This window comes from Oryza glaberrima, chromosome 6, assembly GCF_000147395.1.
Source record: "Oryza glaberrima chromosome 6, OglaRS2, whole genome shotgun sequence".
NCBI classification, from domain to species: domain Eukaryota; kingdom Viridiplantae; phylum Streptophyta; class Magnoliopsida; order Poales; family Poaceae; genus Oryza; species Oryza glaberrima.
Window position 1 is genome coordinate 15,712,764 of NC_068331.1, and position 15,282 is coordinate 15,728,045.

The following is a 15,282-nucleotide window of genomic DNA, read 5'->3' on the forward strand; positions in this document are numbered from 1 at the left end:
GCGTAGCTCTTCTGTCGAGACTGGGCAATTCTCAACCTTTCTCTGATAGTTCTGACTTTCTCTTCTGCTTCCGTTAACACCTCTGTTCCGAACAGTTGACGCTCGCCTGTCTAGTCCCAGAAGAGAGGTGTGCGGCACTTCCGACCGTATAATGCTTCGAACGGTGCCATTTGAAGACTAGCTTGGTAACTGTTGTTGTAAGAGAACTCCGCCTACGGCAAGCTTTTGTCCCAAGCTCCACCAAAATCAAGTGCACAAGCCCTTAACATGTCTTCCAATATTTGATTGACTCGTTCGGTCTGACCATCGGTCTGCGGATGGTAGGCTGTGCTGAAATTCAATCGGGTTCCCAATTCCTCTTGCAATTTCTGCCAGAACTTTGAAGTGAATTGGCTCCCTCGATCAGATACTATCTTTTTGGGTACTCCATGTAGACACATGATTCTCGAGAGGTAGAGCTCTGCCAACCTTTTGCCCGTATGCGTGGTATGTACTGGTATGAAGTGAGCCACCTTAGTGAGTCGATCCACGACTACCCAGATTGAATCGTGACCCGGTGATGTCCGGGGCAGTCCTGTTATAAAGTCCATTCCAATCTTCTCCCATTTCCATTCCGGGATTTGAAGAGGTTGGAGTAAACCTGCTGGCCTTTGGTGCTCTGCCTTCACTCGTTGGCAAACGTCGCAGAGTGCGACGAATTCAGCTATTTCCCTTCTCATGCTGACCCACCAAAACTTTTCTTTGAGGTCTTGGTACATTTTGGTGCTGCCTGGATGAATGGAGTACTGAGTCTGATGAGCCTCGGTGAGGATCAAATCCTTCAGTTCCTTGTCGTCAGGTACACACAGTCTTTCTCCCATCCAGATTGTGCCATGTTCATCCTCAAGGAAGTCCCGTGCTTTTCCAACCCTCATATTCTTTTTCAGTTCAGCTATCTCAGGATCCGTCACTTGAGCTGCTTTGACTTGATCCATGAGCGTAGGCCGTGCTTCTAGAGCGGCTATGAACCCGTGTTCAACGATTCCCACGTTGAGACGTTCAAACTCCTGCTGCAATTCTTCACACATGCCCTCGGTGCATAGGGCATTGCAGTAGCTTTTCTTGCTTAATGCATCTGCCACCACATTGGCTTTACCCGGATGGTAGTGAATGCTCATGTCATAATCTTTGATTAGTTCCAACCATCTTCGTTGTCGGAGATTTAGATCCGGTTGGGTGAAGATGTATTTCAGACTCTTGTGGTCCGTATATACTTTGCAGCGGTTGCCAATCAGATAGTGCCTCCAGATCTTCAAAGCATGAACCATTGCTGCCAATTCCAGGTCATGAGTTGGATAATTCCCCTCATGTGGGCGCAACTGCCGCGAGGCATACGCGACCACTCTGCCCTCCTGCATTAGAACACATCCAAACCCGTGGCGGGATGCGTCGCAATAGACTTGGAAGTCTTTCATCTGGTCGGGCAGAATCAGAACTGGTGCAGATACTAGTTTCTTCTTGAGCTCCTCAAAACTCTTGTCACACTCAGCTGTCCATTTAAACTTCTCATCTTTCTTAAGCAACTGAGTCATGGGTCGGGCGATCCTGGAGAAGTTTTCAATGAATCGGCGGTAATAACCCGCAAGTCCAAGAAAACTCCGAATCTGCGACACGGTCTTAGGTGGGGTCCATTTGGTAACTGACTCCACATTCGATGGATCAACTGCCACGCCCTGAGCTGTAATAACGTGGCCCAGAAATTAGACTTCCGACAACCAGAAGTCACACTTGCTAAACTTGGCATATAACTGGTGCTCCTTCAACTTCTTGAGTACCAGACGGAGATGTTGCTCATGTTCTTCTTCGGACTTTGAATAGATAAGTATGTCGTCGATGAATACCACAACAAACTTGTCCAGAAATTCCATGAACACTTTGTTCATCAGATTCATGAAGAATGCGGGTGCGTTGGTAAGTCCGAAAGACACACTCATACAACCCATACCGAGTGGTGAAGGCTGTCTTTGGAATATCCTCTTCCCGAATTCTCAACTGGTGGTAGCCTGATCGCAGGTCTATCTTAGAAAACACTTTAGCTCCTTTCAGCTGATCAAACAAATCATCGATCCGCGGTAAAGGATATTTGTTCTTGATTGTGACCTCATTGAGTGCGCGATAGTCGACACACATTCTCTTCGTCTTGTCCTTCTTCTCCACAAAAATGACCGGAGCACCCCAAGGTGAAGTACTTGGTCGAATGTACCCTTTCTGCAGCTGCTCATCAACCTACTTCTTGACCTCTGCTAGCTCGTTGGCTGCCATCCTGTACGGTCTCTTGTAAATTGGAGCGGTTCCCGATGCCAAATCAATCCGGAATTCAATCTCTCTCTTGGGTGGCATGGTAGTGAGGTCTTCGGGAAACACTTCTGGGTACTCGCAGACTATGGGGATCTCTTCCAATTTCCTCAAACTCTTCCCCTCGGTGACCACTGGGATTTCCACCTCAATCTGATTCAAGGAGACCCCTTGCTTTGGTGAGACTAGCGATTTGTACACTACTGTGTCTCCCTTCTCGTTGGTCAAGGTGACTGTGCGATTCGCACAATCAATGACTCCCTTGAACTTGGTCAGCCAATCCATCCCAAGAATGACATCTAGGTCCTTGGATTCAAGAAGGATGAGGTTGGCTAGAAATGGTGATCTTTGAATTTCTATTAGCACTGAAGGGCTATAACTGACCGAGGTTGAACTATTTCCCGGGGTATGAACCCTCATTGGTGTACTAAGCTCTTCTTTTCTTAACCCATGCATCCCCACAAATTTCTTTGAAATGAAAGAATGCGTTGCACCAGAATCAAAAAGTACTGTAGCAGGGACTGAGTTGACAGAAAACGTACCCAGTACGACCTCTGGTGCTGCTTGTGCCTCCTTTGCGGACGCGTGGTTGACACGAGCCTGGACGAACCTTGGCCCGGCACGCCTAGGCTTCGGGCATTTGTCAGCGAAGTGGCCAAGCTCGCCACAGTTGAAGCAGGACCCTGGCTTTGCTCCAGTCTCCTTCTTGGCTTGCGTGGACGGAGCTGACTGTACTGGTGCCATTGGTGGACGCGGAGCTGCACTGCGGTTGGGCTGACCTCCATGGTGGTTCTGGCTGCCACTGGCGCCCTGATGGAAGTTGCTTGAGTTGAAAGGGCGGTGCTGGCGGACGATCATGGTGGTAGGTCCACCCTGCTGTCCGGGAGTGAAGCGCGGTCGCTGATGGCTTCCTTGGTTGGACCGGAACTGCGCCGCCTTTCTCTTCCTGTCCATTTTGTTGCGCTGATCCTCCTGACGGATTGCCTTGTCAACCAACCTCTCAAAGTCGGCGTAGTCTCCAGAGATCAGCTGGTTGGTTATTTCGTCATCCAGACCTGCTAGGAATTTCTCCTGCTTCTCGGCGTCAGTGCGGACATCCTCCGGCGCATATCGCGCGAGGCGATTGAACTCATGGAGATACTCTGTCACTGTCCTGTTGCCTTGGTGGAGTGCCCGGAATTCCCTCTTCTTTTGTGCCACGACCCCGTCTGGCACCTGCGCCTTCCTAAAGCTGCGACAGAACTCCGCCCAAGTGACCACAGTGCCTGGCGGGCGGGTGGCCATGTGATTGTCCCACCAAGCTGACGCGGGACCTTGGAGCTGGTGCGTGGCGAAGGCGACCTTCTCCTGATCGTTGCATTGCAGGAGGTTTAGTTTCTTCTCTATGGCATGTAGCCAGTCATTCGCCTCCATGGGGTTGGTCGTGCTGGAGAAAGTGGGTGGCCTGACGCGTAGAAACTCTGGCAGTTTGGACTGAGGGGGAGGGGGACCAAACTGCTGCTGATGCTGCTCGGCTTGCTGCTGCATCCTCTGGTGCATCTGCTGGTGCTGCTGCTGCATTTGCTGCATCATGGCTGCCATCATCTGAGTCTGATGAGCCATTACTTGGGCCAGAGTCGGATTCTCGGGGAGTGGTGGCGGACCATTGCCGGAATCGCTGTTGGGATGCACACCGTCAGTGCGCTCTTCGCCGTTGCTGCCCTCGCCTGTTGTGCGGCTACCATTCCTGGTGTAGACCATCTGGAGGAAGAGCACACCGGGGGAGGGGGGGTAGAAGAAAAACAGATGCTCAGGAACTAAGCTTTATTATATAGGAATTTTAAACTGCAATTGTTCTGATCTGAATTAAAACACTTAAACAGCAAGGAAAATCCTTATTAAGACAGCCATATCATAGGCACATGATATCGACCGTCGACTGACCCACAAGCGAGCAGACCTAAACACACAAACTAACAGACAAATACTAAACAGTCGATAAACTAATGGAAAGCGAGCCTAATGCTCGGAACGGCTCTTGCGGTCGGTGGAGTCGAAGGCGTCCTCCTGCTCGTCACCAGGTCCCTCTGAGCGGCTCCTGGAGTCTAGCAGATACGTCTCGCCGCTGCCCGGCTCTGAGCCACTGGAGCTGCTGCTACTATGGTCGCGGCTGCCACTGGGAGTGGCAGGCAACCAACCCCCGTTGCCACTGGCTGGGCCCCTGACGGCTGATGCTGGAGCGAAGGAGAGAGCAAACGCGGGAGCTGACACTAGAACAGGAGCTTGAACTGGCGCTAGAGCTGCAGGAGCTACGGGAACTGCGGGCGGAGCCGGAGGAGCGGCGGGAGATGCAGGCGGAGGTGGGTTCCTGGGCGCAAGTTGAATGCGCACGGGTGCCGTCGTCGACTTGCGGGGCGTGGTGCGGATCCGGACTCCTCCTGGCGCGGGGAGACCCTTCAACTGAGCATTCTCCCTCTTCAGGCGTGCTATCTCATCCTTCAGAGCTATGATCCTCACGAGCTTCCCATCATTCAAGGCCTTGGACGCCTTGTGCAGATCCGAGTGCATCCTGTCCATCCCCCTCATCACGGCGCACATGTGGCCGAAGGTGGTGTCGTTCTCACCGGCTGTCTGACGGAAGGTACTGACATCGTCGCCGCTGGCTCGACGAGGGTGAAACCGGTACGCCGTGTTGCAGAAGATGTAGTTGTGGCGCTCCCCTAGTCTGGCCATCATCTGGTATGCTGCCTCCTGACAAACGTGATCTGCTGTGCCTCTGGATGCCTCGACCACCATGTTAGCGAGGCAGGTACCCACATATCCATGGACCTCCAGGCGAACACGGTGAGGAAGCTCGCCACTGAGCGGTGGAACCGTCGAGTACTCTGGCGCGTTGGGGTAGCCCACCACCAGTGTCATGCGAGCCAATTCTGCCACGAAATCATCCATGCCTTCTCCGCGGTGGTTGGGTGGGTGCTCGGCCATCTAGAGAAGACAAAGGGGGTAGGATCAATGCATGCTCAAATCCAATTTTAAATAAAGCAGTAAAGGACTCAAATAAGAGAAGCTAATAAGAGCGGAATTTTATGCATAGATCATTTTGCATGAGAGCGAATAAATAAGACAGACTTACATAGCGGTAAAATAATCAGAAAATTAGATACATACTAATAATAACAATAAAAGCATAAATACCTTGCAACCCATATTCCTGAGCTAGGACCTAATGCATTTCACCCATCAAATCCCAACTGACTGTCAAATATATCTCAAATAATTTTACTAAAACCCTAGACTGACTTGTTTCGACAAATCTCACTTAAACGAGCGACCAAGATTTTTCCCTTGAACCACAAGAACAGATCCCAATTTTTCCCGGAACAAATCCAATTGCAAAGAACATATGCAATGAAAAGGATTCAGAGGGCTTTTAGGTTTTCCATTTGGCTTGTCCTACGGTCAAGGTCGGCTCTGATACCAACTTGTCACGCCCAGAAATTCCCGAACAGAATTCCAAGCAGAATGTGCATTAAAATCCCCGTCCAGGACCGGCCGGGGTACACAAACGACAAAGTTGACATACAGATCCACGTCTTACAAACATTATAAAGTCTTACATAAATGCAGCGGAAAAAAAAAGATAACTGGAGCTAAGCCTTGACTTGATCTGCAGCGAGAACACCACTCCACAGGCATCCTGGACGGCACGGACGAAGCCTACTCCTCGGAGAACCCACCATCTGACGCATACTCAAACTCTAGGGTTTGGGGAAAATAGAGCAAGACTGAGTACTACCCACTGTACTCAGCAAGTCATACCAGAATAGGGGAATGGTGCAGGGATTTATCAAGGGACAGCTATAATGGTTCATTTGCAAAAAACTGGCATTTATAAACAGAAGTTGAATGCGGAAAAAATAGTTGTAATAATTAATCAATATTAATCATCCACTGTCCAACGCTATACCACGTTGCAACAGGCCCAACCATCCACCTATACTATCCAATTTCATTAAACTAAACTAGGATGAGACTAATCACGGTGAATCTGGTTGACCGCCCATAACCGCGGGCACGGCTATTAAAATAGTTTTACTCTGATAAGAGGTGTATAACTGTACCCACAAGACACAGCCCCACGACACGTTTCCGTGTGCCGGCATGCCACCACGACATACCGGAAAGAGGCCGTGACAGGACCCTTCGCATAACCTCCTCTAACCAAGCACACCACACCTCAGCTTTCACCCCCACTCCTCGCAAGGCAGCGGGCAGTCCCCTCTCGTGCCTAGGTGAATCCGGAAGCCGCATAGGCCGTCGCAGGGCCCATCCAAACTCCATCACGCCCACCCTTGCTTGGATGCGTCAGCTAGAGGAAAGCTACACTACAAGCGACGGCGGTAGGAGGCGCGGGATGGAGCGGCGAGAGCGGAAAACGAGAGAGGAGGGCACGGGGAACATTTTATAGGCGGAGGGGGAGGCGGACGTGGCCGGGAGGACCTCCGATTTCGCCGGCGACGTAGGGAGGAGAGAGAGGAAATGGGGGGGATTCAAAATGCGAATCCCGCCCCTTTCGTGCGCGCGCGCGGGCCGGGAGACGCGGGGAGAGGGCGGCGACGTGGCGTGGGCGCGGGGCGACGCGGAGGAGGTGGGCGCGGCGGTTTCGGCAGCGGGTTGGCGACGTGGGGCGGGCGGCCGGAGGAAGGGGACGATCCCGACAGGTGGGGCCCACCTGTCGGCGTCCCGGGGAGAGAGGGAGGCGGCCGGCTCAGCTGGGCCTCGGCCTGCGGCCGGCCCAGCGGGAAGGGGGCGAGAAGGAGAATGGACCGGCGGCCCATTCGAAATAAAAGGGAAAAAGAAAAGGAAAAAGGAGGAAATTAATTTCCTGGAATTAAATATTGCTTGTGCTAATTTTTAATTGGTTAAAATTATTTCGAGGGCTCTGAAAATTCCACTAAAAATCTTGTTACCGAATTTCGACATGTAGAACTCAAGAAAAATTCCACATGCCAATTCCGATTATTATTTGCATTGATTTATTAGGATTTACTCTTGCTTTTACACCGATATTTTCTTGGGACCATTTAAAAATTTAATTTAGGCTTGGGAGGAGAACTTCACGGTGTGACATGTGGTAGGGATTCCTTAGTTATGGACATGAACAATTCATCATCCATAACCTCATCAACCTCATCCTCCTCATCACTAACAAGATCAACATTAAATGACTTGAGGGGAGAAGGTACCTTAGGCTCCTTTGCTGATGTGACCATGGCTACCACGGATGCAACCATTGCTCACATCATGGATGAACAAGAAGGTATTGAGATCACATCGTCCAAGTGCTGGAATCCGATTCGGCCACCTGCTACACTGCTGACTTCAAACGGCCGCCGAATCTGCATACGACCTCCGTTTTTGGCCCGTGAGTACTTGATGGAAAGCTCTCGGATCCCTCTTTCCAACGGATCCAGCCTCATCTCCGAATTCCATCTCGTGTGGCCGGAATCACAGGCACAAGGTGCTGCGTCACCTATAATGGGCCTATGGGCTTGTAACTTCATTTGGGACCCCGGCCCAGGTGGGGCCCATGTGGGGTGCGCCCCAACCAGGTGGAGCACGACCCTAGGCACCCCTAGGTCGTCCTCCCACCCCTATATATAGCTAGGTACCCCTTCAGGGTTTCTTGGGTTTTGATAGATTAAAGTTTAGCCATTGCTACTTGCTTGCAGCGCGCGTGTCGGCTAGACCGTCCGTTTGCTTGTTCTTCGGAACCCCAACTTATCATTTGTATTAAATTCCTATTTGCAATATCAGATTGCTTTTTATCTTGTTCTTGCTTGTTTCTTTGATTTGCTTGCAGGAATAGGGTTGATCTGCATCGGCAAGATCAACAACCCACGGAGAGGTGTATCGATCGCTAAGGCGCAACACAACGTCTAGTACGGTTGTAGTCAGATCGTCAACGTTTCTCCCAAATCGTAGTTATCACAACTCACCGAAAGATCGGGCCAACAACAGCCTTGAGTGCCGAGTGGAGCTCAGGGTTCATCAGGTGGTATCAGAGCTTTCGTTGCTCGGTGAGTTTTTATCTTCCTATAACCAGAAAATAGCCATACAAAAAAAATTGCATCATTTACCTAGCCATATTTGTGCCATTGCATTGTTCATTTCAGTTTTTGCTTTGTTGAGTTTGCGTTGCATCGTCTAGTCCTGTTGCTGGTGTTAGCGTTTAGTCCGTTTAGAGTTTCGAGTTCTGGTCACGTTTAGTACCACTGTCGTGTCTTTGTTATCGTCGGGACCTACAAAAACGGAATCGTCTTTCCGCCAAGGTTCCATTTTTCTAGTTTTCAGAAGCTTTTGTCGGTCGGTCTTGGAGTTGCTGAGTTGCATCAAGGGTTTGTCGTCTGTATTTGGCCGTGCTTGTTTCTTTTGCGCGAGGAAGAGGAGAGAAAGAAAAGATAACAGATCGGTTTTTGGAGGAAGTTTTGCAGATTAGATCAATCAGGTTGGTTAGTTTCCATCTAAGGCCAAACTTTCCACTTGGGCCGAGTCTATTTCCTCCCCCACGTGTGAAGACCGGTTGGCGCCATCTCCTTTTGTCGCCCACTATAGCTGAGTCCGACTCCCTCCCTCTCACGTCGGTTTCACCTGTTCCGAGTTGTGTCAAACACCTTGGTGAATTTTTGTTTGGTGTCAGTTTCGAGATCCGTTTGGAAAAACGGAACCAGTATAAATTCAGCATTCCATTTTTGTATAATTTTAATTTTTGGGTTTAGACTTTTACATTTGAGTCCCTGTAATTTTTATATTTACGTTTGAGTCCCTGTAGCCTTACATTGAGGTCCTTGAATATATTTTTGTAAAAAAAATCAAAAAAAAAGAAAGAAAAAAAAAGGCAGTAAGGTGCATAAAAAAGGTGAAAAAAAAGCCGCACCGAAAAAAAAAGAAAGGAAAGAAAAAAAAAGGGAGAAAAAAAAGAAAAGAAAGAAAGAAAAGAGAAAATATTGTTATGTTTGAGCTGAACTTCATATATCAGAGTTTCATATATCATAGTTGTGCATGAGTTGTTCCTAGTGCTATCTTGTGGTATCGTTTGTGTCTAGGCTCGCGTCTCTAGTACGTTCTAGCCTAGGACCAGCACGGTACTTGACTTTGAACGATCATTCAACTTTGCATTCTCTGATTTGAGCATTTGCTATCCCTTTGCTACATACTTAAGCCTACCCAGAGCTCCACAGATCTGATTGCAGCCGTACAGCAAGTGTTTGCCAAGGCATCGATACATCCAACCTCCATTGGGGTGCTTGGTTAAGTCGGAGTACGTCACCTTTCCGCTTGCTTTGTTAAGAACTTGTAAGAGCTTGGTTAAAAGCTTGAGTGTGTGTGATATTTGAGCTGCCACTACCTAGTAGTTGATAGGAGCGTGCATATTTTTGTGTGTTTCTTGTTTGCTACTAACCATGGCAGGATTGCGTAAGGGAATACGGGAACATCGACTTCTACACCTTCGACGAGATATGACGACTTCTCCACGTGATGCATATGAGGTACATGACTATAATTTTGAACAAGTTGCATCTAAGTTACCATTCTAGGATGGGAAGTATAATTCTGTTGCATACATTGATTGGGAGCTAGCAGTAGACAATGAATTTGATATATATGATTTTTCTGATGCTCAAATGATTAAGGCTGCTAGTAATAAGTTTACCTCTTCTGCATAATTTTGGTGGACTTATGTTAGTAATAAACCTGAAACTTGGGATGAATTGAAAACCATGATGAGAAAACGCTTTGTGACATCTTATTACAAATGTACTCTTCGGGAGAAATTAGAACATCTGAAACAAGGTGATAGAACTGTTAGGGAGTACATTCATGAATTTAAGGTCTGTATCATCTACAGTGGTCTCAAAGAGTGCAATAAAAATACAATGCGTAGATTTTTCAATGGGCTTAATTCTGAAATTCAGGTTTTGCTTGATAATGTGACATATAATCATATTGGGCACCTATTCATGCTTGCTCGTAGCATTGAGAGTCAGATCATATCAAAGGCGAGGATGCATGACCAATGTGATTTATCTCCTATTTCTGAATTCCCAATATACTTATGTAATGATGATGTGCAAACATTGGAGGAGCAATCTTTTGTCTCCCCTGTTACTAACGTTTTTTAGGAAGATCAACACATCCAAGAAAAGGAGAATGGTTGTCACACCCTAAAAATTTCAAATATATAAATTTCTATTTAATTGGAATTATTAGAATTGATTTTAAAAGCCTAGAAGAGAAGATCTAATTTTTAAATAATAAATTCCAATATAAAATGGGGCTAGATAAAATTTTATTAAATACTTTGCTTAATTCTATAATTCCTAGATTTTTCTGGGATTTATTTGAGCTAAGGAAGTATTTTTAATAAATGGAATTGCATTTCATGAATAATTTAAATGGAAAAAGTTTTTTTAAAAGTCTCTTTTGGCTTTGGGCCGAAAGTCGGCCCAAAACCTTCTCTCTCTCCTCCTCGGCCCAAGTCGGCCCAGTCCGCAGCCGCAGCCGTCGCTCGCGCGCGCGTCCGCCCGCTGACAGGTGGGGCCCGCCTGTCAGGGTCGTCGTCTTCCTCGCGCCGCCGCCGCCCGAAACCCTAGCGCTGCGCCGCCGCCGTCTCTTTCCAAATCCGGCCGATCCTTTCCGTTTCCGGTGAAATCAATAGAGGGGAAATGATCTTCTCGATCTCCTCTACCTTTTCCCTTTTGGAACTTCGGCTAAAATCGTTTGGAAAGCGGAGGATTCGATCTCGAATCTGATCGGTCTCTCTCCTCCGAACCCTAGACTTTCCTTCTCGTCGCCGGCCGCCGTGGGCCTTCGCCGCCGTGTTCTTGCCCCTATAAAAGGATCCCCGGTGTCTCCGCTACCCGTCGCCACCCTCGCCTTCGCCTCTCGTCGTCCGTAGAGCCCTAGCGCCGTGAGTCCTCGCGCCACCGTCGTCGTCGCCGCTCCAGCCGTGCGCCGCCGTCACTCCAGTCGTCGCCGTCGCTCGGGAAGGCCGCTGTCGTGGTCGCCGTCGCGTCGCCGTCCTCGTCCGCCCCTTCGCCGTCGCTGTCGACCGCCGGAACATCGTCGCCGTCGTCAAGCCGGAGGTCGCCGCCGTTTCTTCCTCGTCGCCGACGTCGTCCGGTCATCGTCCGCCGTCGCTTTGGTCGTCGGTGAGTTCGCCGTGCCGTCCGCTACCCGTAGGTGCTCTCCGTTCGCGCCGCCACGCCGTCGTTCGCCGGCGAGCTCGCGCGGTTCGGTCGCCGCCGGAGGTGACGTCATCGCCGACGTCATCGATGCCGTCCGCCGTGGTCCGGCCGTGGACCGGTCGATCTCGGCCGTTCGTTTTGGATGGATCGATCTCGGCCGTCCAATCTTGTGAACCGTCGCCGTGCACCCGGTCCACCGCTAACCCTAGCCGCTGACGCAATAAATCCTCTTTTCCTTTTCAAAAATAATTCATTATTGCGTCATAATTCAATTAAAATCCATATAAGTGTTTTAATCCGATTTAATCTTTAAAAATTCATAACTAATTCATCTTAGCTCGGATTTAGTTGGTTCAAGTCTCTAAATTTTTCTAAAATTGAGATCTACATGCTAAAAATATCCACATGTACTGTTCATGCTTGTTTATGTGCTGTTTTGGTGTTTTGCTCTTTTCTGTTTAGATTCCGACGTTTCCGGAGAGTCCGTTTTCGCAGGAGAAGAATTTGAAGAGTTCCAAGGCCAGCAAGGCAAGTCACACAGATCCCAAATAACCCTTTGAACATGTTGATCCCGTTTAAAGCTATTGTTTCTATTCAACTATTGCATTTATTTTCGAATGTCATTGGGTGGAATTAACCTATTGTTTGTTATAGCCCTTTTGTTCTTGATTACTTTATTCCTTGATACCTTGGGTTCTTATAAATTGACTAGTTGAGCTTACTGGTTCAGCTAGATATTAGATGTGATTGCTTAGCCATGCTTAGAAACATTAGCACACTATTGGGATAACTTATGACTCCCTATTATAACTCATGATGGTTAATCATGATTGGTTAATTAATTAATTTGCCAACTAAAACCTGTTAATGGTGGGTTGTGAGCACATGGTTTTGATGGTCGTGCTCATGACAATTAAGGACCGGTTCACGAGTTTCGGTTGTGAAACATTAACCGTGCCAACCACAAGCCAGCGTGGGCAACGGCTTTACCTTTTGTATAGCATAGTTCATTGCGGGGCACCAGACTGAGAAGTGGCGGAGATAAGCCCACGGGGGTCGCTGGGGAGTCCATGCCTTGTTTATAAGGGGGTGATTATGATCCAGGAACAGTGCGCTGTGGTGGATTGTGTTGTGCGAGGGGTACTGTCACAGCTCCTTTCTGAGGTACCGTGGTGGTATCAAGGCGCATGGTGACATGTCGTGGGGCTGTGTCTTGTGGGTACAGTGGTACACCTCTGGTCAGAGTAAAACTATTCGAATAGCCGTGCCCGCGGTTATGGGCGGGTTTAACAATGTCTTTCGTGATTAGTCTCATACCTCTCATCATAATAAAAGATACTATGACTGGTAATAATTTGATTAGCTCCTGGTTTGGAATGGTATATTCCTGGTTTGGAGATAGAACTGTGCAGCCGGGATTGGTTGTTCAGAATGGTTGGGCCTATGCAACAGGGTATGTTGTATAGCGTTGGAATAATATTGTTTAATTATTACTCAACTGTTTTACTAAATTCTGAAATGTTTATTAAATGCTGTTTATGCAAATGAAACCCTATTATGCCATCCTTTGTTATCCTGTGCACTTGCATATTGGCTGCGTGGCTTGCTGAGTATGTCATATACTCACCTTGCAATCATTCATCAGAGGAGGAGTTCTACAGTGATGCTGATGGTGTGGAGGATTAGGTGTAGCCCTGGTCAAGCTGCCTGTGGAGTGGAATCGTCTGCGCCGTTTATCTTATTTTCCGCTGCTTAGATCTTTATTGATTGAGAGGAACTATCTACCTCTGTAATGACATTTTATTCGCTTATTAATTAGAGTAAAAATTGTACTCTATTATCAATTTGTTATTGTGTGCCTCGGCTGATTCCTGGACGAGGGTTCGCGCACATGTAAGCGTTTGGAATTTTGGATAGAAATTCCGGGCGTGACAATGGTATACTTGAGAAGAAAGAGGATGAAGCACCTGCGATGTCTGAAGAAAGTTCGCAAGGTAAATTAAATGGTGCTGAGAGAAATGAAGGTGAGTATTCTCAAGGTGAGCTACACTTGTCCACTTTTCATGCTATAGTAGAGCTCATTAGTGGAATCAATTGCTGAGTTGCCTTTGTCACAAGTTGATTTACTTGTTGTTCCTTGTGATAAAGAAGAGTTGTGCGATAATGCTTCACTTATATCCATGCCACAACTAGTGAATGAACATGCTATTCCTGTTGTTAATACTAAGTGCGCTGATTTTAGGCATGTTGTTCACATTGCTAATAGAGTAGAGGAACGTGAATTGACATCTTCTTTAAATACTTTGGGCTATATTCTGTTTGATGATTCTTGTGAGCTCAATTGTTTGAAGAACAAAATATTTGCTCATTCTGATTTGCCATGTCCTCGTAATGTTATATTTCACATCTTTGGTGAATATAATGATCTTGGAATATATTTGGTGCATAGAGTTTATATATGTTCGGATTTAGAACCTCCTGTACATGTGGATAAAACTTGCAAGCTAGAGAGGCATGTAATTTCTAATCATATTACTTCCAGTTTGTCTTGTTTTGATTGGATGAAACATGTTGTTTTAAATCGACCACGCGATGAGAACCATATGGAAAAACCGAGGACGGTTTTCCTCGAAGAAGGGGAGGATGATGTGACCATGGCTACTACGGATACAACCATTGCTCACATCATGGATGAACAAGGAGATATCAAGATCAAGTCCTCCAAGTATTGGAATCCGATTCGGCCACCTGTTACACTGCTGACTTCAAACGGCTGCCGAATCTGCATACGACCTCCGTTTTCAGCCCGTGAGTACTTGACGGAAAGCTCTCGGAGCCCTCTTTCCAACGGATCTGGCCCCATCGCCAATTTCCATGTCGTTTGGCCGCAATCATATAAACAATGTGCTGCGACACCTGTAATGGGCCTATGAGCTTGTAACTTCATTTGGGACCCCGGCCCAGGTGGGGCCCATGTGGGGTGCGCCCCAAGCTGGTGGAGCACGACCCTAGGCACCCCTAGGTCGTCCTCCCACCCCTATATATAGCTAGTTACCCCTTCAGGGTTTCTCGGGTTTTGTTTAGATGAAAGTTTAGCCATTGCTACTTCCTTGCAGCGCGCGTGTCGGCTAGACCGTCCGTCTACTTGTATTCGAAACCCCAACTTATCGTGTGTATTCATTCCTATTTGCAATATCAGATTGCTTTTATCTTGTTCTTGCTTGTTTCTTCTAGTTTGTCTTGTTTTGATTGGGAGCTAGCAGCACCGACAAAACTTGTGACATTTACGACGCTCTCTCTAGCAAGTGAAAATGATTATTGATACCGTCAAAATGATTATTGAAAGCGGGAGTTGCAACAATTTAGCAAGTGAAGAGATGGTCAAGAAGCTTGGCTTGACTACCCATCCACATCCACATCCGTATCATATTCTGTGGTTTAATACATGTGGTAAGATGAAGGTAACCCGCTTGGTTAAAATACCTTTTTCTATAGGCTCCTACCATGATCAAATTGAATGTGATGTTGTGCATATGCAAGCTTGTTCTGTTATTTTGGGGCGACCATGGCAATATGATAGAGAAGTTGTTTTTGATGGTAGGACTAATACATATAATTTTATGTTCGATGGTAAAAGAGTTGTTTTGCATTCTATGACTCCAGCCGCTGCTTTGAAAGATGATTTTGCAAGACTTGAATGTGAAAAGAAAGCGAAAAGTGA

At 47.5% G+C, this 15,282-nt stretch overlaps 1 protein-coding gene across 1 annotated transcript in view; it reads right to left on the minus strand.

The window, feature by feature from the left end:
* Positions 1-2,265: 2,265 nt before the first annotated feature.
* Positions 2,266-15,282, minus strand: part of LOC127776936 (uncharacterized) — a 41,442-nt gene continuing 28,425 nt past the window's right edge. The window contains exons 2-5 of the mRNA XM_052303490.1: positions 4,430-5,298; positions 3,114-3,760; positions 2,404-2,567; positions 2,266-2,313 (exon numbers count right to left, since the gene is read on the minus strand). Coding sequence (XP_052159450.1) covers positions 2,266-2,313; positions 2,404-2,567; positions 3,114-3,760; positions 4,430-5,298 — 1,728 coding nt within the window. The remainder of the gene's footprint in view (positions 2,314-2,403; positions 2,568-3,113; positions 3,761-4,429; positions 5,299-15,282) is intronic.